This window comes from Emys orbicularis, chromosome 8 (genome assembly GCF_028017835.1).
Source record: "Emys orbicularis isolate rEmyOrb1 chromosome 8, rEmyOrb1.hap1, whole genome shotgun sequence".
NCBI lineage: Eukaryota > Metazoa > Chordata > Testudines > Emydidae > Emys > Emys orbicularis.
Genome location: NC_088690.1, coordinates 82538599 through 82564845, shown reverse-complemented (window position 1 = coordinate 82564845; position 26247 = coordinate 82538599). Strand labels below are relative to the sequence as shown.

General features: G+C 42.7%; 1 protein-coding gene and 1 pseudogene across 2 annotated transcripts; both read left to right on the top strand.

Moving 5' to 3' along the window:
• The first annotated feature begins 644 nt into the window (after positions 1-644).
• FOXI1 (forkhead box I1) lies at positions 645-2763 on the top strand. Of its 2 annotated transcripts, none has more exons than XM_065409845.1 (2): positions 645-1218; positions 2210-2763. In XM_065409845.1, exons 1-2 carry the CDS (start codon positions 645-647, stop codon positions 2761-2763), a joined length of 1128 nt encoding a protein of 375 aa, XP_065265917.1. The 2 variants fall into 2 exon arrangements, with proteins under 2 accessions (XP_065265917.1, XP_065265918.1); XM_065409846.1 differs by having other exon boundaries at positions 645-1231; positions 2484-2763.
• Positions 2764-23735: 20972 nt separating this feature from the next.
• On the top strand, positions 23736-24079 carry LOC135882961 (small nuclear ribonucleoprotein F-like; annotated as a pseudogene).
• The last annotated feature ends 2168 nt before the right edge of the window (positions 24080-26247 follow it).

Sequence of the window (26247 nt, the reverse complement as noted above, 5' to 3'; positions counted from 1 at the left end):
TAGTTTTTACTCAAGTCAGTAATCCCACTGAACTGAGTGAGACTGCTCACATGAGCAAGCATTTGCAGAACCTGTCGTTTTCTGAGTGCCTGTAAATCTAGAGGGAATTGTATAGTAGCGTGCTGTTAAAACTTAAAATTACAAAGGCAAAGAAGATACGACCTTTTATGCTGTACCTACTGTTTACTGCACAGTGAAAATGCCTTTTGCATCTTAAAGTGCTACTCACAGCTGGACATAATGGTTTCCCTTTAAAGGAGACGCACTACAAGCTAATATTGTATTGTAAAAGGGTAGGAGAAGGTGGCTCTTACTTTGGTTATGAACTTTAACTTCAAAGCACCTTAAACTTTTTTGTGTCAGTCATATTAGTGGAAAATTCCTCCATTCATTTAAAAAGATAAACAGTTGTAACTTTCAAATTTGGTTGATGTGACATAAATTACTGACCTGGACTGCCAACATTCCAAAAAGGATATCTCTCTAATCTCCAGCCAGTCAGGGCAGACTGGGCGGAGCACGGAACACAAACCTAAACATTTACAGGTGCATAAGTACTTGAGGAAGGGCACGGGTGATGCACCTGTCTTCAGGAAGGACTAACACAGGTGTGTTGTAACTGGGTAGACTGCTAGTGCTAGATTATGAGCTCATTTGATCTGCAGACACACTCTCCACCACGCTGCAGCCCGCAATTTCCAAATATTGGCCAGGAGCCTCCCGAGATGAACATCTATTATGAAAACTTTTTCCATCCACAGAACGTTCCTAGCCCACAACGAGCAACAAACTTTGAATCTGGGGACTACAACACCACTCCCAACCCTTACCTCTGGCTAAATGGACCCTCCATTACCCCACCATCATACCTACCAGGATCCAACACCAGTCCTTTCATCCCTCAGTCCTATGGGATGCAACGGCAGCTCTTGCCTAACATGCACGGTTTGGGGGGGACTGATTTGGGCTGGCTTCCTCTCCCTTCCCAAGAGGAGCTGATGAAGCTGGTGAGACCACCCTACTCCTACTCTGCACTTATCGCCATGGCCATCCATGGAGCACCGGAGAAGAGGCTAACACTCAGCCAGATCTACCAGTACGTGGCTGACAACTTCCCCTTCTACAACAAAAGCAAGGCAGGTTGGCAGAACTCCATAAGGCATAACCTGTCTCTCAACGATTGCTTTAAGAAAGTGCCCAGAGACGAAGATGACCCAGGTACATTTTTGAAGTATTTTCTCTCTCCCATTCCCCCTCCCCCCCCCCCGCACGCTTGTATATATTTTGTAAAAAGACACAATGGGCCAGATTCTGGTCTCACCTCAGTGTAAATCCAAAGTAATTCTGCTGACTTTGGCAGAGTTGCTCTGGAATTCACACCCATGTAGCTGAGATCTGACTCTGACCCAGAGTGTAGCTAATGAAGCATGCCCGGCACAGAAGGCAATTCTCCTCTGCTGTAGTTTTTCCTGAATATTGATCAGTGTGCAGAGCACACATGGCTTAACAAGCACACAAGCAGTCTAGCTGAGCGAGAGACATTCAAAAGCCATTTGGCACATTGTATGTGAATCAGTAATTAATGGAAATGCATTAAGACAAAAGGAAATTGTCAAGGAAAATTCATTTGCTTTATGGAGTCAACAACAATTCTCAAAAACAGGGAAGGGTTTTGTTTGTTTGCTTTGCTTGGTTTAAACAGTCAGCTTTTAAACTAGAAATAGTATCACTGCTTGCCAGTCCCCAGACTCTTGGCTGATTTTTTGACAGTGCTGTTCCTTTATTTATTGTTAGCCAGCAACAACTTTTGGGACATATGTGAAAAGCCAGCTGAATGACTGTGTGTGTCACTGTGAGGCAAATCCTGCTCTGTCTAGCAATCAATGCTATGTCACTGACCCTATGGGGCTGCAAGGATTTGGTCCCTGTGCTGCCAACACAAAGGGTGAAGTCCTGAAGTTTATACTCAAGTAAAATTCCCATCAACTTCATTAAAAGTTTTACCTCAGCAAGAACTGAGGAGGATCTGGCCCAAAGCTTCAGCCTTTGCTGGGCTTGAAGACCAGGGACTTCTTTGCAGGGTATCAAACAATTGCTGTTTTTTATTATTATTTTTTGTGAAGCAGAAAGATTGAGATTAAACCCAGGGAATCTACTCTTTGCTGCCTGTGTCTGTCTTTCTATTTAGAATCTGCTGGTCTCTTAACAGGAAAAGGGAATTACTGGACTCTGGACCCAAACTGTGAGAAGATGTTTGACAATGGAAATTTCCGTCGGAAGAGGAAAAGGAAGTCTGACATTGGGTCCAGCACAGCATCTCTTGCATCTGAGAAATCGGAGGACAGTGCCTTAAGTGGCAGTCCCAAGGCTGCCGAACACCAGGATCTATTGGAAAGCTCCTCACCTGGAACTGACAGTTCACCCGACAAGAGATCTTCTCCACCATCTTCCAGCAGTCCCTGCCTCAACAACTTCCTCTCCAGTATGGCTGCGTACGTTAATGGCTCTAACTCGGTGAGCCGATCAGTGCCTCTGGGACTCAGCGCTGAGCCCACTGACAAAATGGGACAGAATATGGTAGGATTCAATTCATACGCTACACTTTCTAATATCCCCAGCCATAGTGGGACAGAATGGTCCAATTCAATGCCTTCCAGCCATCTTGGCTACAGCAATTCAGTTCTCAATCAATTTAATACCCATTTCTACAGCAGTATCGGTGCAAATAACACCCTGTATCCTAGAGAGGGAACTGAGGTTTAAACAACAAAGGAGGAAAGGATAAATGTGTAAGAGAGGAAATGGTCAGGAAATGGCTGCTGTTAGCCAGTCATCTCTGAGACCTACATTACAACCTGCCTTAGCGGCTGAAAGTGAGAACCCCAAAACTTTTACCTAGGAGACTTCCTCATATCACAAACCACCACACCTTTAGCAGCTCCACTCATGACAGGCCAGGGACTGGAACAGCAAGCGTGTTTCAGGTGAGCTCTGTGGGGCTCTGTCACACACAGCTCCTACCCTGCACTATTCAATGGCCATCCTTAAAGAACTGCCAGTTGTCTTAGGCCTGGTCTACACTAGTAACTTTTACCTGTACAGCAATATCACATAGGGGTGTGATTTTTTTAGTGACATTTTAATATCTGCAAAAGCTCTAGTACAGATGCAGTTATATAAACACAAAAGTCCTTTTCTTAATACAGCTTATTTCATCTGGGGAACTGGTTTAAGCTATACCGACACAAAAGTGCTTTTTCAGGTGTGAGCAAAAGGTTTGACAAGACCTTGGTTAACTAGACAATGTTACCTCAGTATTTGTGCTATTCCCTAAGTAAATATATGGAATACTACATATGCTGAGGTAGCTATTTAAGGACAACCACTGTTCCTGCCTTCACCTATAGCTAAAGCTATTGGCCAAATTCTGGCATCCTTTCATGCCCCAATGGGGCATACTGCCAGGTATGAAGACAGAATTTAGCCTTTACGTCCATGGGCAGAAAATTCATCCAGAAACAGAGGGGAAATAACAAAAATTAGGGATGTTTACAGTCAGATTTCATGTTTTCAGTTTTAAGTACATGCGTAGGGTCAGATGCTGCTTATCTTATGGTCTCGCTTGCAACCTAATGTCCATGGGCCTACTTATGTAAGAAAAACAGGATTTGTGCCATGCCATATATTTTACATACCTGAGTTTTCTGGAGAAGAAAACATGTTTGTTCCAGTGTAACACTAACATTTGTACTGAACAAGCATCTGAACCTTGAGTGCTTTTGTATAGAAAGTCTAACATATCACTGAGCTTCATTTCAAAGACTGCATCTTCCCCATGAATTGATTGCAGTCACTGGGGGGAGGTAAAAACTGTTTACTGTACATTTGTGTTTTGTAAAAGTCAATTAAACAATTGTTATGTCCAAGTGTAAATATTATTGAATAATGCTTCTTTTTTCTCCTGATCTCTTAAAATATTCTGTGTCTACTGTAGTCACACAGAAAAATCCAAAGATTAAATAAAGGTTTTGCACCAAAAGATGTTAATTAAGTTCCAGAACTGTATATTGTAATATACAAAACTGAATATTCCTCAACACAGACCTCTTCAGCTATTTAGTTATGCTCTGGCAAACCTTTCAAGATGGCTGAGGAGAGATTAATTTTCAATTAATATATTGTGACAAACACCCTACTGTGCCTTGATTTTTTTAATATGTACTTTCGTTGCATTTTCATTATGGGACACCCACGGAGGTATTTTCAATAATAAAGCATTTGTATGTAAGTGAGTGTGTGTGCAATGTACTTAATGAATTTCAAATGCTAGCCTAGTAAAAATCAACAGCCAATAAGGGGAAAGTGAATTATTCTGATACTTTAAAAATTCAGCTTTATGGTGTTTTAACTTGTGCAGTTTAGCTTGAGAAACACATTATAACAGCCTCCATAAGGTCAAATGGTTAAACAATTGTATGCCTAAGCAACCAAAATTTGCATGCCTGAAGTATTATGCAAAGAAAGGCCACACAGAGCCATTACCAAACAAGAATTGCTCTTTTAGCTTCTGCACTGGAGCTAAGAGATGCTAATCATTTAAAATTATATAAATTGCACTTATTTTCCCATATACTAATTGTCCAAAAAGTTACCCAAATTATTTTTTTTTAACATTTTTAGTTTGATTCTCTGTGGCATTATTTGCATTTTTGTTTGTTTTTTTAATAATAGGTTCAATTTTGCAATCACCGTGGTGAGATTTCACTTGGAATGAGCCACAGTTAAATGCAACATTAGCATATTGCAATCCAATGCAAATAATATGCCCTGAAACAGCTGTGGGCAACATTTCCTACAGAAATCATTGGTCTGAGTTCTGCAGTTTTCTGCAGAGTCATTCAGCACATGTGAAATGTGTTGGTGTTAGCACTAGGTTTTGGGGAGATATTGCATCATACAAACAGTCATCCAGAAACAGTCTCCACTAAGCTCTTCATAAAAATGAGAGGGAAAGGATTCCCAGGGAGTGTAAGATGGGAAATGTAGGGCTTAAAAAGTGAATGTATGATAGAAGTACAAAAATATGCAGAGGCAGCATGATGATCCTATTGGGATCCAGGAAGTGGGCGGGCAAAGCAAAGCCCGCCCACTGCTAAAGGATCCCCCCCAGCCTAAGGGGGGGTCCACAGGACCTGGAGACCAAAAAATTACGGGGGACAACTAATAAAAGAACAGGGACAGGAGTGAGGTCAAAGGGCCAAACGAAGTAAACCAGACGGGGACACCGAGCAGAGAACCTTGGACAGCGCCCACTGCTCCTCGAAGGCGTCAAGGGATCCAGTGGACGCCGCCCAGAGGAACTCTGCCCGGATACGTGAATGAATGGAGGACCTGAAATAGGCCCCACAGTCACAGGAGACTCCATCGGCTAGGCAGAAACAAAAGGAAAATTCCAAGCCACCGAGTGCCATTCATTTTTATCAATCTGCATTGTCTAAAGTAAATGAATGATTTCATATAGCGCCATTAGCCTCTGCATCATCACTGCCTCAAATCTGGCCCAGACTGGTATTAACCAAATATCAGTTATCAGTTGATGGCTATTTGGCCTATTTATAGTGAGGTAGTGGTGTCAGCAGTACAGTTCCTTATGGACAGGAGCCTTGCTGCATCACAACTGAAACCCTTGTTTGGATTATCAGAGCGGGCTCAAATCTGAATGCCCTCCCTCATATAGAAATATCAGGTCAGATGTTGAGGTATGATGAGCAGAATGAGGCTATGCAGGGGATGTTTGAACCACTGCTGCCCTAAATGTACTCACTTTATGAAGGAATAAATAAAATAAAAGAGCATTTCACTCTCACTGTAGATCTATTTTTTTTAAAGAGAGATATAAGAATATTTGCACTGACATTGTCAACCTGCAGTACTGAGATGCTCACAGGTCTATTGAATTCTTAATCAACAGCTGAAACATAGAGGAATGTGTTAATGGCGCCAGGCAGGTCTCATCTCACAATGATAACAGAACTATTAATACATTTCACTGCTACTCATAAATATACATTGCCTGCCAAGGTAAAAGCTGTTCTATTACTAAGTGGTGGTATTAAAAATACCAGGTTTTTCCAACCACATTATTACTGACACTGCTCCCACCCTCCCCACTCAGAACTCAGATTCCCCATCTCCTCAGATTCTGACCCTATTTGCTCCTGTAGGAACACATGCAGGCATTTGTGTGACTCTGGGCAAAGGGGAGGGTGCGAGAGAGGTTTGCAGTGGCTTTGGTTTCATTTATTTGCCATGTTTGATCCTGCTCTAAAGTGTGTTTTCTGCTGTGAAAAGTGAGTTTGCGTACACAGTATTGTGGGCATTCTGGTTTTTATGGCCCCTGCAACAGTTTCTTCTTTGTTTACATGTAAAAAAGAGAGTTTTCCTATTTGCTGTCTGCCCTGAAATCCTGGGCTTCGGCAGTCAAGTTTCCAGTCAATGTCTCATCATTCCCCCTCCCACTGGCCACTGCTGCATTGCTAACATTCATACAGGCTTGGGTTATTCACTGGGTCCTTTCTGTGGGCTGAAAGTAGTGCAGAGTTTTCAAATGCTTTCAGAACTAACTCTGCAAACCAGTTATTTCATCATCCAGAGAGTCAGTGCAAGTCTTCCTTGCATCAAGTCAATATGTTTTTTGAGGAATCATTTCCAGGGTCTAGGGCTGGAAGGAAAGGGGAGAGAAGAGGCTGTTGGACACTTAGGGGTAGGGAAGCTAATTAAGGAAAATGCATCTATGAGGATGAAATGGGCAATAATCATGGACAAAAAAAAATATTAGGATGCTTGTCATATCAGAGAACCTGGAGTCAAGTGTCCTGATGGATGTCTCTTCACCCTATGGTGCTACCGCCACAAATGTTGCAAATCAGCTTGGTATCAGCTGTTCTACTCCTGGCTCAGTGTCTATTCCATCAAAAGGTTTGGTGGGGGGGGGGGCACTCTGCAATGCCTCTGCAGCATGTACAGTACTGTACCAGTTACACACTGCTCCTTTGAAGCACACAGCAAAATCTGCAGGGATGCTTAATCAAAGTCCAGTATTATGTTTAGGAATTCAAGGATTTCTTCCCTTCCTGCCCGCAATCCTCTCTCTCTCTCATATATATATATATATATATATATATATATATGAGAGAGAGAGAGATTGATTTTCAACACTTGCCAGAGTTAAGCAGCAAAAGGGGGAGGGATAGCCCAGTGGTTTGAGCATTGGCCTGCTAAATACAGGGTTGTGAGTTCAATCCTTGAGGGGGCCACTTAGGGATCTGGGGCAAAATCACTTGGTGCTGCTAGTGAAGGCAGGGGGCTGGACTCGATGATCTTTTGAGGTCCCTTCCAGCTCTATGAGATTGGTATATCTCCATATATAAAAGTCACTGTGAATGTGCACTTCTCTGTCCAGCCAAACTTGGTTCATCAGCCAGATGATGGAAGATAGCTGATGACTGGAGGCTCCAGAGGATAGAGACATGATATTCTTTACTGACAAAGACTTCTTAAATTGCCTATGACAAAATCAAGTAGTAGTAGTCGTCAAGCCATCCAAATCTACTGCTGATCTCAATATGGGGAAAATGTATTCCAAGTGGCAATTTATTGTGTGTTGCTTATTTTGTTATTTAAAGTACTAAGTTTGTTGTGGAGCTTTTAGCTGGAGTTGGCAAGGATCATTTTATACTGATATTTGCTTTATTGGAGGTAATGTTTTGCATAATCATGAGGGTAACTTTTAATGCTAATGAGAGAAGAATCCTGCTACTTGGTTTTATGATTTGGGACACATCAGTTCTTTGTAGGTCAGATTGTCCCATGACGGTTTTGAATAAAGACTACAAAATCTGGCACAAATATACAGATTAGGACCCTAGAGGTTTTTTTGCTCGGCAAACACTTGTGTGATTTTTGGCCTCTCCCCTGTAATGATTGGAAGTGATCAGTGCTTAAAGATGTTGGCCACACACTCTCTGTAGGGAAGTGGAGAGACAAATGAGGTTGTGAACTTCCAGTGTAATGACTATTTGGAAATTGGCATTTATAGTTGATTTCTAGAAACAATGAGAGACTTTTGAATTTGTGTTGCCATACTCTGGACTACATCTAGAATGCCTAATAAATAATTTGGCAAATATGTGCCTCATTAATTTTAAATAGCTTTTCTAATATGTTAGGGGACCCCCTTTCACTCCTCCTGGATACATTTCTTTTTTTTTTTTTTAATTGCAAGACAACATGCAACATGGCAGAAAAATCCTCTGCAGAGGGCGTGGGTTCTATCCATATCTGTCCTTCAATGTAACGCTCAGGTGTCCAAGAATGTAATATCCCTAACAAAGCTAAGGAAAGTCAAAGATAGGCCAATTGAAGTAAACTTCTGCTGAATGAGGGCTCTCAAGTGTATGTTTAAGATTTGCATTTACCTGTAGGACATGCTGCAGAATGCATTGCTTTTCATTACACACAAAATGGGTAGGAGCTTAAGAACTACTCTGTTTAAAGGAGACATTGACGGTGCAGTGTAAGTACCAGAAAAGGATAATAGATTTTTCAGCTCTGCAAACATTCAGGTCACCAGCAAAGAGCAATAGGGCAAAAGTATTCAGAATTACACTGTGTAGCATTTTTCTATGGATGGGATATGTTATGACATTTCCAATTGTCTAACAGTTTATTCAATGATTTCTTCGAAGTTTCATGTGACAAACATTTCTGTGTTACAAATATAATTGACTTCTTCCCACTACCTATTACAACCAGCAGCATTGCTTGCACCTGACAGTTTACAAACATCCTTGTACCTCTTTCAATGGGAGCTGAAGGTGGCTGAAGGAAGCCTGTGTGATACTTTTCAGTTCTTTTCAGGCACTTCACAGACTTGTTGCTGTATGTACAAATAATGGCATGTTGTGTGATGCTGGTTACCTCAGACACTGTTCTTAAACATCACTGAAAGATTCTGTATTACTATAGTATTGGAAGTTCTGCTTCCAAATCCAATATCATAACTGGCACCCACCACAACCCAGTAAACTGGGATGTTGTTAGCTCCACCTCCTACATGGACAGACACAGCAAATTTTCCTGTACACACCATAGGTCCAATCACACAAGGTGCTGAGGGCCCTCAGCTACTAATGAAACCTCTCAGGAGGCCCTCAGTGCTGACTATCTGTCTAATGCATTTATAATGTACTAATAGCCATAGTACACCGCTACCTCGATATAACACGACCCGATATAACATGAATTCGGATATAACGCGGTAAAGCAGTGCTCCGGGGGGTTGGGGCTGGGCACTCCGGCGGATCAAAGCAAGTTCAATATAACGCGGTTTCACCTATAACCCAGTAAGATTTTTTGGCTCCCGAGGACAGCGTTATATCGAGGTAGAGGTGTATCTTGGTGATCTTGCAATAATAATTCTGCATCTGCAGTCTCAACGTATCTAGTTAGTTCTGTGACCCAGGACAGTGTGTGGTAATAGCCAGTTGCCTACAACAACAACAAACCCACAGAAGTTCCTTTCCTGAATATTTCCCCAAATTTGCATTTGCTGGAATGGCTGCTCTGCCTTGCAACCTTCACACTATTCCTTATCCTTTATTTAAAACAAAAAATAGAACAACATGAAAGCACCACTTGCCTGATCTAGTTGCACAAGACATAGTGGTAAATCCTGGACCATTCAGTAATGCAGATTTTCAGAGTATGGAATTTAATTCTCTTTATTGCTTTAAACAGCAGCACAATTCTTTGAACCTCATCCACTTCAGGTGGTACTAATCCTGGCTTCTAACAGAGATTTAGCAATGCTGCTCATCACCTATTTTGCTAGAAGGGCCACTTATTCTATTCCATGTGTGACTGCTGGTCATTCCTCTGTTAAAGATTCCTGGGAAAATATTCTCTCATGCAGGGCAGTCTGATCCTATGACGTGCCATGTGCCCCTAACTCCTGTTATGGAAACGGGGAAGCTCCGGTCCTGGAAAGATCAGGCCAAGGTTGACCAGTTACTGCCCTGCAAACTACTCCATGAAGGCAGGCCCAAGAGCCTGCATGGAACTGCATTGACTTCAATGGAGCTCCACCTATGAATAGCAGTTTGCTGGACTGGGCCCTGAAGCAGTGATTGCCTGGATTCACTGCTGGATGATTTTCATGATTTCATTTTAGAAGAGTCTTAGTTTACACTCTCAGATGCCTCTCCATCTTATTGGGCAGCTTTCTCTGCCCAGATAATCACTGTCTGTCTGGGCTGACCTTCCAATTAGCACATTTTGTAGCCTGTTGCCCTTTAAAGTCTATTGCTATACATTACAGTTTCCACAGGGAAAGCAAGAAAGTTGATTTTACATTTTGCAGACAGAACATTACTGGATTTCTATAGAGTTTTAAGCTAGTTGTGGGGTGGTTATGTAGACTTGTACACATTAATAACATCATTTTGTCTTAACAGGGTCTGATTTCCAACCCAACCTCCTTTTTTTATTTGAGCAGTTTTTGTAGATTCATAGATTCCAAGGCCAGAAGGGACCACTGTGATCACCTAGTCTGACCCCCTGTATATCATAGTCCAGGAACTTTGCCAAAATAATTCCTAGAGCAGATCTTCTAGAAAATAATCCAATCTTAATTTCAAAATTGTCAGTGATGGAGACTCCAGCATGACCATTGGTAAATTGTTCCAGTGGTTAATTATTTTCACAATTAAGAATTTACACCTTATTTCCAGCCTGAATTTGTCTATCTTCAGCTTCCAGCACATAAGAACATAAGAACATAAGAAAGGCCGTACTGGGTCAGACCAAAGGTCCATCTAGCCCAGTATCTGTCTACCGACAGTGGCCAATGCCAGGTGCCCCAGAGGGAGTGAAACCTAACAGGCAATGATCAAGTGATCTCTCTCCTGCCATCCATCTCCATCCTCTGACGAACAGAGGCTAGGGACACCATTCTTACCCATCCTGGCTAATAGCCATTTATGGACTTAGCCACCATGAATTTATCCAGTCCCCTTTTAAACATTGTTATAGTCCTAGCCTTCACAACCTCCTCAGGTAAGGAGTTCCACAAGTTGACTGTGCGCTGCGTGAAGAAGAACTTCCTTTTATTTGTTTTAAACCTGCTGCCTATTAATTTCTTTTGGTGACCCCTAGTTCTTGTATTATGGGAATAAGTAAATAACTTTTCCTTATCCACTTTCTCAACATCACTCATGATTTTATATACCTCTATCATGTCCCCCCTTAGTCTTCTCTTTTCCAAACTGAAGAGTCCTAGCCTCTTTAATCTTTCCTCATATGGGACCCTCTCTAAACCCTTAATCATTTTAGTTGCTCTTTTCTGAACCTTTTCTAGTGCTAGAATATCTTTTTTGAGGTGAGGAGACCACATCTGTACACAGTATTCGAGATGTGGGCGAACCATGGATTTATATAAGGGCAATAATATATTCTCAGTCTTATTCTCTATCCCCTTTTTAATGATTCCTAACATCCTGTTTGCTTTTTTGACCGCCTCTGCACACTGCGTGGACATCTTTAGAGAACTATCCACGATGACGCCAAGATCTTTTTCCTGACTCGTTGTAGCTAAATTAGCCCCCATCATGTTGTATGTATAGTTGGGGTTATTTTTTCCAATGTGCATTACTTTACATTTATCCACATTAAATTTCATTTGCCATTTTGTTGCCCAATCACTTAGTTTTGTGAGATCTTTTTGAAGTTCTTCACAATCTGCTTTGGTCTTAACTATCTTGAGTAGTTTAGTATCATCTGCAAACTTTGCCACCTCACTGTTTACCCCTTTCTCCAGATCATTTATGAATAAATTGAATAGGATAGGTCCTAGGACTGACCCTTGGGGAACACCACTAGTTACCCCTCTCCATTCTGAGAATTTACCATTAATTCCTACCCTTTGTTCCCTGTCTTTTAACCAGTTCTCAATCCACGAAAGGACCTTCCCTTTTATCCCATGACAACTTAATTTACGTAAGAGCCTTTGGTGAGGGACCTTGTCAAAGGCTTTCTGGAAATCTAAGTACACTATGTCCACCGGATCCCCCTTGTCCACATGTTTGTTGACCCCTTCAAAGAACTCTAATAGATTAGTAAGACACGATTTCCCTTTACAGAAACCATGTTGACTATTGCTCAAGAGTTTATGTTTTTCTATGTGTCTGACAATTTTGTTCTTTACTATTGTTTCAACTAATTTGCCTGGTACCGACGTTAGACTTACCGGTCTGTAATTGCCGGGATCACCCCTAGAGCCCTTTTTAAATATTGGCGTTACATTAGCTAACTTCCAGTCATTGGGTACCGAAGCCGATTTAAAGGACAGGTTACAAACCTTAGTTAATAGTTCCGCAACTTCACATTTGAGTTCTTTCAGAACTCTTGGGTGAATGCCATCTGGTCCCGGTGACTTGTTAATGTTGAGTTTATCAATTAATTCCAAAACCTCCTCTAGTGATACTTCAATCTGTGACAGTTCCTCAGATTTGTCACCTACAAAAGCCAGCTCAGGTTTGGGAATCTCCCTAACATCCTCAGCCGTGAAGACTGAAGCAAAGAATCCATTTAGTTTCTCCGCAATGACTTTATCATCTTTAAGCGCTCCTTTTGTATTTTCATCGTCAAGGGGCCCCACTGGTTGTTTAGCAGGCTTCCTGCTTCTGATGTACTTAAAAAACATTTTGTTATTACCTTTGGAGTTTTTGGCTAGCCGTTCTTCAAACTCCTCTTTGGCTTTTCTTATTACACTCTTGCACTTAAGTTGGCAGTGTTTGTGCTCCTTTCTATTTGCCTCACTAGGATTTGACTTCCACTTTTTAAAGGAAGTCTTTTTATCTCTCACTGCTTCTTTTACATGGTTGTTAAGCCACGGTGGCTCTTTTTTAGTTCTTTTACGGTTTTTCTTAATTTGGGGTATACATTGAAGTTGAGCCTCTATTATGGTGTCTTTAAAAAGGGCCCACGCAACTTGCAGGGATTTCACTTTAGTCACTGAACCTTTTAACTTTTGTCTAACTAACCCCCTCATTTTTGTATAGTTCCCCCTTTTGAAATTAAAGGCCACAGTGTTGGGCAGTTGAGGTGTTCTTCCCACCACAGGGATGTTGAATGCTATTGTATTATGGTCACTATTTCCAAGCGGTCCCGCTATAGTTACCTCTTGGACCAGCTCCTGCGCTCCACTCAGGATTAAATCTAGAGTCGCCTCTCCCCTTGTGGGTTCCCGTACTAGCTGCTCCATGAAGCAGTCATTTAAAGTATCGAGAAATTTTATCTCTGCATTTCGTCCTGAAGTGAAATGTTCCCAGTCAATATGGGGATAATTGAAATCCCCCACTATTATTGGGTTCTTAATTTTGATAGCCTCTCTAATTTCCCTTAGCATTTCATCATCACTATTACTGTCCTGGTCAGGTGGTCGATAATAGATCCCTAATGTTATATTTTTACTAGAGCATGAAATTTCTATCCATAGAGACTCTATGGAACCTGTGGATTCGCTTAAGATTTTTACTTCATTTGAATCTACACTTTCTTTAACATATAGTGCCACTCCTCCCCCTGCACGGCCTGTTCTGTCCTTCCGATATATTTTGTACCCCGGAATGATTGTGTCCCATTGATTGCTCTCAGTCCACCAGGTTTCTGTGATGCCTATTATATCTATATCCTCCTTTATCACAAGGCACTCTAGTTCACCCATCTTATTATTTAGACTTCTGGCATTTGTGTACAAGCACTTTAAAAACTTGTCCCTGTTTATTAGCCTGTCTTTTTCTGATGTGCCAGATTCATCATCTGATCCGGCCCTTACATTATACTTTTCAGTCCTCTGCTCCTGACTATAACCTGGAGATTCTCTATCATCAGACTCTCCCCTAAGGGAAGTCATTGGATTGCATTACACCTTTGACTACATCCACAGCTGCAGACATAATTTTGTGCCTGCAACTGATGTCAGACACCCGGTATTCTTACTGTGTCCACATAATCAGGCAGAGATGTAACTCAAGCGAACTTTGCAGGGGGGAAAAAGAAGGAAAAACCCATGGTTTAAAATTCTGGCTCTCACAGTTATTATTACTTTTAACATCAAAACCAACTGGCTATCACTAGTGTTTAAAATGTTCGTATTGCTGCAGCTGAGCAGTATGATCCAAGCTGATTTTTAAGTGTAACAGTCAAGGTGATTTATGTCGCAGCACTGTTGTCACGGAAAGCAGAAGTTAAGTGCACCAGAGTCCCTTTCCCTCATTTGATTTATTCCAGGATTCCTACAGTCTTCCAAATTACAATGTCCTGAAATTGTTTCCCAGTTTCCTTTCAGAGCCTCTGCTTGGTCTCATTTATCTCCTAATGTTAGATCTAACTATGGAAGTTGGATCTATGGAAGTTCACTGTTGCTAAAGTGTTCTGTTATGAGCTATTCAAAGCAAATTCTTGTGAAGACAGGCAAGTGTAAGGAAGTATAAGGAAGCAGAGCTACGCAGACTCAAAACTGTAACCTTATTATTGGAGCTAGCATATAAAAATTTACTTACAATCTGTTCAAATCACCCATTACTGTTGGACCTGTCTCTTTAAAGCCTTAATTGGTTCTTTTAGCTGCTCATCAGATTGTACCTCCAGAGCAAGTTATTGTTTAATAAATTATTATTCATTTATTACTTTCCAAACCATAATGGACCATACCATCTATACTTCCTTCAGGGTTTCTACATCATATGCTATAATCACAAGAGATTTCACTGGCTAAGGTTTGGTCTACACCGCTACGTCGGTTGGGGTATGGAAAAACCACACTCCTGATTGACATAACTATGCCAACTTGGCTGTGGCTGTCCTGGGGGGTAAGTTGACAGACAAGTGTTTCCTTCACTGTAGCTATTGTTGTTCAGAGAGGTGGTATTCCTGTACTGAGAGATAAGTGGGTAGGCTGCATCTACACTATGGGGTTATGCCAGCATAGCTGAGGCAACATAGCTATGCCAGTACAGTCTCCATAGTGTAGACATGCCCAAGTAGGAGTGGGATGGATCCATGCTTGTAGTACAGACATGAGAAAAGATGCCAGAGGAAGTGACAATGGTGAGTCAGCAGGTGATACTTTTCTCTCCAAGTCAAAAATGTCAGTGTGTGAGTGTTGGAGGATGATATTTTAGACTGTTGGAGGTGACCTCTGTTAGAAGAGACGTAAAACTACACTCCTGATCACTCTTGGTCAGGGCCGCCCAGAGGATTCAGGGGGCCTGGGGCAAAGCAATTTCGGGGGCCCCTTCCATAAAAAAAAGGTTGCAATACTATAGAATACTATATTCTCGTGGGGGCCCCTGCGGAGCCCGGAGCCTGGGGCAAATTGCCCCATTTCCCCCCTCCCCCCCGGGTGGCCCTGCTCTTGGTCAATTAAAAATGGAGTGGAGTTATTAACCAGAACATCCTGGCCCAATTCCAACTAATTGAACTGCATCCTAGCTACCTACATTCAGCCTGCACATTCAAATGGATACAATATTCTTCTTAACTTCCTGTTCTAAAATGGCAGGCAGCATTGCTTTGTGCTGTTTAATGGCTGATGAGAGGGCAGATGAGGTGAGGAATGTGAATTACTTGAATGTCATAGAAATATAGGAATTGCCAGACAGGATCAGACCAATGGTCCAGTCAGTCTGGTATCCTGTCTCTGACCGTGGCTAATGCCAAATGCTTCAGAGGATGGTGCAAGAAACTCTGCAGTACCATTTGTAGAATCATCACTGTCAGCTTACACAGTAATATTTTGGGGATACTCTGAGATAAAAAACTCTCTATAAATCCTAGGCAAATAGTTTCCACAAACTACATAAACAAAACTACTTGGTACGTGTTCTAAATACAAATTGTTTCGTAATACGAACAAATACAGACCAGTATGAATGCCCATTCCCCAACCTGACCAAGGCTCTGAAAGGCTGGTAAGTGGTCCTCAATTCCTATTCCCGCACCTGCAGATCACTTGTGAAGAGTCCAAAAGGTGTTTTGAAGGGAGCTGACTGACTGCAGGATGGCAGAGTTCCCTCTGCTAGGGAAGTTGCCTGAATTTCATGTTTTATGTTTTTTATTTTACAGAGCACACAACTCACAAGGCAGATAATGAAGACAGTGTCAAGCCATCCAAATCCCTCAAATGGCCGATATGCTTTCAAGCAACACAATGAAAAAGTCAGAGTAGTCTTTCTCTCCTTAATCTACGGTTAGGTCACTGCCCTGAACCATAATCAGATCATCTCATTCAATTCTTCCCAGCCAAAAAATCTCTCCTGACTTCTTGCAGGAACCATCTCCAGACAGGGATCTCTGTTCCTCCAATGGAGCTGTGGCAACTTCCAAAAGACTCGCCTTGCATTTTGCTGTGACAATGGGAGTACCTTTCCCAGACCTGAAGAAAACTTTGTATAGCTTGAAAGTTTGTATCTCTCACTAACACAAGTTGTTCCAATAAAAGATATTGCCTCACCCACCTTGTCTCTCTAATATCCTACCACATTGCATATAGGTCGAGCAGGCAATACTCAGATGTTGAGGTCAAATTCTCAATGAATTGTCTTAAGCGGTAAACAGAGCTAACATTTGGGGTTGCTGGTAGTTTCAGTCTATAGTAGTCAGCAGAGCTGCTGTAACTGCATGCCATACTATGGGGGTGGTTCTTTGCACTTGAGAATCTGGTTTGGTGACTCTCGGTGTCAGCAAGACCAGCAGTTTCTCTTCTTCATGGGATGTCAAGACAGTAGCTAACCCACCAGCAGCAGAAACAATCTGCTCCTTGCTGTAATGACATAAGCTTTCTGGCAACTTCACGCTGACAGCAATAAGCTAAAGATATTCAGGAGCTGTAATTGTGCCATAAGGGAAACCCTTTCTTTGACTCAACAAATGTCTCCCGGACATTACTTCATGTTAACCTGGTGCACAGCTTCAATATATGGCTAGATCCATCCCTCTCACAGTGCATGGCCACAGATATAGCAATCCACTCAAACTATGGCATTCTGAATGCAGAACAATAAGAGATACAAAACGTTACATTCATTTCTCGCCAAAGCCTTTGGAGAGATTTGGGTTTTCTGCTGCAAAGTGTCGCACACTCTCTGAAGGCACATGAAGGAGCCATCTGATTAACCATCTGTGCAGACTCTGGTAAGATAATACCTTATGTATCAATAGCTTTTTTATGCTGTTCTTTGAATCAAGTGTTCTGACATAAACAGCTTATTGTTCCCTAGTTCATGCCAAGATGTATATGTATGCAGACTTGCATGCAAACTGGGCTAATTTACTATGTTTTCCTCCAATGAGACGGGGGAGCATTCGTTTATGATTTAGCTGTGCATTTTCCTATGACTAGGTCAGCTATTAAATGATTTATGGAAGCAGTGCTAACAATGCAAACATGATAAAAAAAACGTTCAAAAAGGTGGATCAGTATCCCAGGTCCCCCATCAAGTTGGGGCCTGCTAGTACAGAAATGTTAGTGGTCATTTTCTAACAGGACTCAGGCCATTATTCTGGCTGTTAAACTCATTTGGCTGGCTGTATTACACTGCACAAGGGCAGTGTTTCAATTGTAGGTATAGTCATGGGATCCAAAGCTGAAGTCTCTGTGCTGTCAACCACCAAAACGCACAGTCCAGAACTCACAGCTGACGAGAAGGAAGGGTCAAGGTGGCTTTAAGTCACCTCTCTGCCACCCACTTCTGGGCTGCTCCAGGGGTCAGAGCTGCCCCCCATAGTAAACTAGGCTGCTCTGAGAGCTATTCTAATTAGTGCTGTTCCCTCCCTCCATGGGCTGCTCTGCAGCTTTCAACAACTGAGCATCACCATAGCTGGCTCAGACTTTGGACTCTGCCTATGTCAAGGCAGGCTGGGGTCCTTGGTTCCCACACAGAGTAGATTCTCCCCTGGCCCAATCTGCAGGCTCTTTACCTCCCAATCCGACCCCGTATGCTTATGTGATACTCTCTCCCCTAGAGTAATACAGAAAATGGAAACCTTTCCATAGGCTTTTTTAAGACTAGTCTATATAAGTGAATAGAGATTTGTATCCTTGTTATAGAATTCTATAGGCTGATTTAAAAATAAAGACCTATTGCATGGATCTCATTTTCTGTGAAATTCTAAAATACTGGTAAAAAAATCCAATAAGTTTTTATTCTCAATAAAACTCTATTGGTTTCATCTGATCAAATGTACAGAAAGCCACCTTGTATGTACTGATTTACACTTCTGAAACATGTCACACAGATCACAGGAGTGTCTGGCTCCCATCTCATACTGTGAGCTCTCTTACAAACATGTGAGGTGACCATCTCAGGGTATATCTACACGGCATGCCCAGGGTGTGATTGCAGTTTGCGTAGATGTACCCAAACTAGCTTTAATCTAGCCAGCTCCGGTCCTGAAGCAGTGAAGCAGCAGCAGTATGGCCTCCATCATGGTCTGCACAAGCCCACCCAGAACCTTCAGTAATTACCAGCAAGGCTAGCCCATGCCTGCTGGCACAGCTTCACTGCTCCGGTCCCAAAGCTAGCCAGATTAAAAGTATGTCTACATGAGCGGGAATCAAAGCCTGTGATTGCAGTAGAGACATTCAGTGATGCTATATAATAACTAACAATAAACTGGTCCCGTCCACCAAATAACCAATTCCCCAATAACAGAGAAAACTTAGACTGTTCTATATGTGAAGCTTTCTTTTCCTCAAATACCCTCCTCCCCCAGTCCCTGGGAAAAAGCATCTGGACATGCTGCAAGGTCCATCTTAACAGATCTGGGTTCTGGAAGAGTAAATTCCAAATGCAAGGCTTCCTGGAGGATGCTCTGACAGCAGCCCATTATTATCCGGCTTTTGCACTGAACTCACTTGTGTCCAGCATGGCATGTGGAGAGGGGTAGACTCTCAGGACACCAGCTTGTAAACCATTTGGGGGTTCAATAGTCAAAATGAGCACTGAGTTCACTCAGAAATCCAGTGCAGCTCTTGTTATGGTTGGTTAGTGGAAAACTGTGTTTAATAAGGGCACAGATGCATACTATGCCAGGGCCCTGATTCAGCACAGCACTTCAGCATGTGCTTAGCTAAAAGTACATTCCTAAATCCCATTGACTTCAGTGGGACTTAAGCAATTGCTTAATTGCTTTGCTAGGTAAGTGCCTCACTTGTTTCCAAGTTGTAGCCTCCAGGTGGAGATTCTGTTGTGGTTATCTAATCTTGAAATGAAAAAGGTCTGGGCAAACCTCAGGTCATCAGACACACATGCCAAGTGTCATTTTTGTCTACAGGGACTACAGAACACCCTCAGGTTTAACTGTATCCATGACCTGTCTAGACCCCGCTGTTAACCATGCCAAATGCCCTCACAGACAGGCGGGCTGATATGGTACTTACCACCTTTCCTGGTTCTTTTCCCCATACTACTGATATCATGTGCATCTTATCTAGATTGCACTTCTCCCCAGCTAGCCCTCAGCCCAAACCCAGTGTCCAGCATGCAGTGCATCATCTATTCTACTGCACTGGCAAAGTCAGGTGCGATAAAGGCACTATTTCTTCCATAGTGTTTTTCATCAGTAGATCTCTACATACGTTACAAAGGAAGTATCGTTATCCCATTTTACAGATGGGGAAACTGAGGCACAGAGCGGGAACGTGACTTGCCTAAGGTCACCTGACAGGCCAGTGGCAGAGCCAGGAATAGAATCCAGGTCTCATGAGGCCAACGCCAGTGCTCTCTTCAACATGCTAGATGCACCTCACCCCACATTTCCCTGTTACTCTCAGCATGTACTCACTGACCAAGAGCTTGCGGCCTAGTCTGCATACAAAATGGGGCTAGTTTAGCCAATGGTAAGGCAGCCAACATTCTGGGCCCACTGCTTTTCATGCTGACTAGCATCACCTCATTGTTACCTTGTGCTCTCCCTGTTTGCTGTCTCCACCTGCTGTCCATGTTCTTAGATTGTGAACACATCAGAACAGGGGTTGTCTGCTTGCTGTCTGTTTGTACAGCACCTAGCACCATGGGATTCTGGTTTATGACAAGCATCCATGGGGGCTACTATACTAATCACACTTGTGGTGAAACCGGTGCAGCTTGGATGTAAACAAGCCTGGAGAGATACAGCTCTTTCGCCCCTCACATGAGATCATGGACATACACACACGCACACACAGCCATGTCTTTTGAAATCTGATCACTAGCACCTGACTAATTACAAAATAAATTTCCTCCAGTCCAGGCTGACCAGTTAAATGAATTCAAGGTTAAATTCACTTTTACTGATAAGCCTGCTCCTTAACAACCACTGCACTCATTGTGCCATCATCCCAGTCTGCCCTATTTCCAAGGGCTGGCAGCCAGCTGCTCGGAATTTGTTTAACACGGAACTTAGTCACACACTGTCCATCATCAGGAAAATACTGTCATATTAAGATGCAAATTTCTCATAGAAAGAAACAAGGGCTGCGCTGGACCCATACTGGAGCCAAAGAGACACTTAACAGATGGCCCTTTTCCAATCACAGCTGCCAGTTCTCTCTGAGCTTTGATACTATCATAAACACTACAGTACATAAAGGGCGGAGGGGGTGGGAGTGCGCAAGGGACACCTCACCCATGCACCTCCCAAGATTTGCTTCATGCTACTGTGCTGTAGACTCTGCCATCACACTATCTTTACATATTATCTGAGAACAAAGTAGGTGTGACATTCCTATGTGCCAGATGAAACAGGGCATTGTGGCTCAGAGGTATGCTGTTCAAACCTCCACCCTAAAGTCCTGGGCCCATTGCAATCAGGCATTTGTCATGAGCTTCAGGGGACGCTTGATTGATGCCAAATGCACTGTAAGAAATAGATGGTGCTGAATACAAGCAGCTCCCATTCATTCAGTGGGACTGAGGGATGCTCAGAACCTCCGATAATCGGGTCACTTTTATCTAGGGCTATAAAGATGGATTCATACATTTTGGGCATCCCTGTTTGAAAACATTGGCCACCATCAATTCCCTCCTCCTCTCTTCCTCCAGTACATTACAGTTAGATTACCTGGCAAAATCCAGAGAGGAAAACAATGTGGTTGGGAGGTAGGTATCTGGCAACAGCATAGGTGCAGTGTTACTACTGAAGTACACTATCCTGTAGTCCTTGAGAACTGGGATTTGCCTATGTCCTCAGGCTAGAACTTCCTGTTCCCTGGCCTATGTGACACCCAGCTAATTTGCCCAGTTTATATCCTGATGCATAGTGAGAGATACAAGAAGAAGACCAGGCTCTGTATCACAGTTATATTTTGTGTATCCTTAGTGGTTCTGAGAGGTTCCAGTACACACTGGATGCAGTGGAACTTGTACAGAAAGGGGATGAACAACATGTGACCGTTGCAGATGGAGAGCATTAAAATCCATCTCGCTGTACAAGTTACATAAGGACAAAACAGATCAACTGCAGGTCTTTATTGCAATAAGCCATTTCTATTTATCTATCCTGTAAGAGATGAGTGAATGCAAATATCGTAACTGTGTGCATTTTTGGATGATGGTATTTATGCAAATAAAGATGCAAATTAAGCACGGCCTTTTGGCCCCTGGCAAGTTACTAATACAGCCCTGAAGAGTTGGAAACCTTCAATCTAAAGTAGATCTGGACTTTTTTTTTTTTTTTATCAAAAAGTCTATTTAACATTCCTTACCCTGTACAGGGAAAAAATAAAAAGTCATAGCTGTGGCAAACCTTTTGATGATAAGTGATAATATGAAAATGAGGCAGTTATGAAGGCTGCAGAAAGTGCAGGTCAGGCCATCTAAACAAAGGCAACGAGAGATCCAGTGTCCAAGCTCAGGGAAATTCTGGAGCATGAGGGAAAGAGAAGATCTTGGTTGTGTACAGATTAATCCTTTAATGCCTGCTATTATTTCCTTGTTACCATGTGGGACAGGTGAAGCTGATCCTCTTAGTACCAGTGGACTGTTAACCCGAATAGTAACTACTCAGGTGGAAACAACAAAAACAAGTGGGCCTGAACCAAAATCAGGGATTGAATTCAGAGCTCTAACTTCTCTCTCCTCCAAAAAAAACCACAATAATGCCCCACTCTGGAGTTTCCCAGGTTTGTTATATGTTTTCCCCCCCTTTTGTCTGAGTCAGGGTCCCACAAATGAGTGACACTAAGTGAATTCAGCTAGTTCCCGGATGGTTCATCAAATCTGGGCAGTGTGAACGTTCATTTTAAAATTAAAGTGCCTTCTACCTGACTGGGATAGCAAACCCTGAGAGGGAGAGAAGAGGTCAGTTTCCATACTGACTGCCACTTTTTTCTCTCTGCTGTGATTGCACAGTGTAGTGATGTGTTTTTAAATGTCTTTTTATGATTTGTACTGAGGCCACCACTACATATCTGAGCAACTTTATTATTAACCTCAGAACTGGAGTTTGGATCTTCAGACCTCACATAGGAATGACATTTCCTGCTTGTTGTGCTTGGGGGCCAAATTTCAATGGGCCTGTGTTTTGCCCCTATAAAATACCTGCATCTATTTTGGGTGCACAAAACCTTGCATGTGATTGGGGGGTACATTTTGCAAGCAGTCTCACCCACAGTCAGTGAAGCACTCAAGCAAGTGATTACCTTTAAGCAATCACGATGTTCCATTAACTTCAGTGGGTCTAATCACGTGATCAAGATAAAGCACATGGTTAGCTAGATGAAGGTAAGAGTGTTAGAGCCTTGCAGGATCCAGCCCTATTTACACAAGCAGTTCGACATTTATGCATACTAGTCTATCCAAATGCACAAAATACCATTACTGTTCCTCAGCAAACCTGGAAATGTGATTTGATTCTTTGAGCTGCAGGTTAAATTCTTTGACTGAGGATTTGGAGCATACAGATTTGGAGTGGATAGTGGCAGTGACTGGGGGCTCCCCACAGAGGTGAAAGTAAGCCGGTACAGTCAGATTAGACCGGTTTCTCCGGCGGGGATTTATAGGGCCCAGGGCTCCAGCCGCTGCGGGGAGCCCCGGGCCCTTTAAATCACCGCCGGAGCTCCGGCAGCCGGGTTCGGGTGAGGATTTAAAGGGCCCAGAGCTCCCCGCAGCAGCCGGAGCCTCTGGCCCTTTAAATAGCTGCCGGAGCCCCAGGGCTCCGGCAGCCAGGCTCGGGTGGGGATTTAAAGAGCCCGGTGCTCCTGCAACTGCAGGGAGCCCCGGGCCCTTTAAATCACCGCCGGAGCCCTGCCGCCCCGGGGTAGCGGTGGCAGGGCTCCTGCGGTGATTTAAAGGGCCTAGAGCTCTGCAGCAGCCAGAGCCCCGGGCCCTTTAATTCGCCCCTGAGCTCCGGGGCTCTCAGCCGCCTCTGCAGCTGGGAGCTCCGGGGTGATTTAAAGGCCCTGGGGCTCCCAGCCACAGCCGGAGCCCCAGGGCCTTTAAATCATGAAAGGCCCCACCTCTTCTGGTTGAGGCCATGCCCCCGCTCAGGACTCCGGCATACCTGTAAGTCCTTTAAGTTACTTTCACCCCGGCTCACCAGCAACAGGATCACACCACTATGCTTTACTCTCTTTTGGCACAAGTCAGTTACAGTGCTTCCCTCCAGCCCCTTGTATATCCAAACTACACAAGGGCATGCGGTTTCACCCTCTCATGCAGGAAGAGCAGGATGTTATTCCAGCTTGCAAGAGCTTGCCCCTGAACCCCAAGCCCTTCCTGAACAGGCTGACGGGGAAGCCGGTGATGGTGAAGCTGAAGTGGGGGATGGAGTACAAGGGCTACCTGGTATCTGTCGATGGCTACATGAACATGCAGCTTGCAAACACAGAAGAATACATAGATGGTGCATTGTAAGGACACCTTGGTGAAGTTTTGATAAGATGTAACAACGTCCTGTACATTAGAGGAGTAGTAGAAGAAGAAGAAGATGGAGAAATGAGAGAATAAGTTTGTATATTTCTGGAAAATAAAGATCAGTTTTTCACACACACACACACAAAAAATCAACAGCTGTAGCAAGATGTATTAGCAGTTAACATCATACTTAATAGTCATTTATTGCTGCCTCTATGTATTTTGTAAATAAAGCTACAGCTTTTTTCCCCTTTCCAGGGTGTGATACTGATTCAGTCACTTTAAATGGGGATGCTATTAGCTCAGCCCTTTCTACGTGCATTTGTGATACATACAACCAAAGTCAAAGAGAAACCCAGCAGCACCTGGCCTCTCTGTAAGGAAACTCTGTAGTACCCTCTAAGTGACTTTGGAAGAAGACATTGCAAAATCCAGCTATTTTTGTTGCTTCTAAAACACAGCTGACCATAATATGGTTTCCAGGATGACAGCTATTAATATACCAGGTTTCAGTAAATCCTGCTTAGGCAAAACTACTATGCTCTGCTTTTATCCTTTTCTGATTGAACAAGACACTCTTCCTGGTAACCATGTAACTGGCTGTTCATATATAGTACCCACGGAAACCAATTCTAATCTTCCTCTTCATTTAACAACTCCCCAATGGTTGATTCACATGTGATGCAACTAACTAGATAATTTATCACCATATTTTAAGAGAAAACATTCACATTCTTTAATAATTACTCCCTCACAAGGAAACATGCCTACAGCAAAATAGTGACCCAGCTATTAGGACTACTTTTCCCAGATCACCACATGCCTAGGGTCAAAGATCACAACACATTCTTAGGTATAAAAGGCACCAGTTTCTGAGCGATCATTATGTGGAGCTGCTAACTCCCAAGAACATACCCAGGACAAGTCCTAGCTCTCAGTGGCTATTTTATTGTAAAGCAGCTTACTACAACAAGCAATGAAGTAAGATATCTTTCAGCCCTCACTATTTCTGTCTGGGATACAATGTACAAGTAACCTTGCAAATATTTATTTTCCCCTAGAAGTCACTCTCTTTACTTTTAAGGTTCTCCTTAATGCTACAATGTACTCTCTGACTCAGGGTGAGGCTTTCCTGTTGGAACACTGTCCAGAGTACCCCCAAACCCCCAAAGAGATACTTGCCATTAGGAACAAAGCCTCATACAACAACTCACACAGAGTGGCCTGTGTTTCTTATCCCATGAACCCATCTCCCACCTTAGCCAGGCAGTTGCTGGACATGGTACTTATAAACATCCCTTTTAAATCTCTATTTAAGACCACAAGGTAAGAAGGCTAAGGGGCTTATATGCGCCACCCTGACCAGCAGAAAAGAGATGGCAATATCTCAACCACGCATCCCATAAACTTGTAGAAGCAGAAAGAATTCGTTTGAAAAATGGGGTAAACAAATTCAAATAACTGCCCGACAAGTGGCAAACTCAAGCAGTAAAGGAGGTTCCCTCCAGCGTGGCACCATTGCTGAGCGCACTCTCCCCAGCCCAATGAGTTCTTAGAAGCTTTTTGTATGGACTCCAGTACAAATAGGCTGTTCTTGAACATCATCAAGGTTGTTAACTTCTTCTCCCCTCCAATTCTATCTTTCAGACTCTAATACCAAGAGAGGAAAGAAAAGGTGGATGATTTTGAGAAATCATGCTTGACAATTCAGCTTTTTAAAAACCAATCAATCAATAGGAGTTCACTTGACTGGCAAAACCAGGATGAGAGCAATTAGGGTTTCACATTTGCAACTACTTAACTACCTGGAACCATTCTTGCAAAGTTCAGTGTTGTTTAATTTTCTGCTATGTGCTTTGTTCTTACATTTTAAGGGGATTCTTGTGCATTGATTATGGAGAAGAGCAAATGATTTTTGGTATGTTATAAATGCAGTCTGATATATTGTACTTTACATGCAAGGATATGAAAGCGCTTTACATAGCTTACTTTAAGCTTCCCTGCCAAGCCCCCTCCCTTATAAATTATGCATTTTACTGATGTGAAGATTGAGGCATAGTGATAGTGACATGCCTAAAGTCACAGAGTAGGTCAGTGCTGATTCTTATGACAGAAGTTGTTCAAAATACAGATTAATAGGATCGTATATTGTCCAAATTCTCACATGTTCAATTAGTTAAAAATAAATGAGGTCACAACCTTGCATACTTTAGTCCTATCCAAATTCTCCATGGTTATCAATATGGAAACATTGGATCGTGGTGTGATACCAAGAAAAAAAATCCAGACTTCT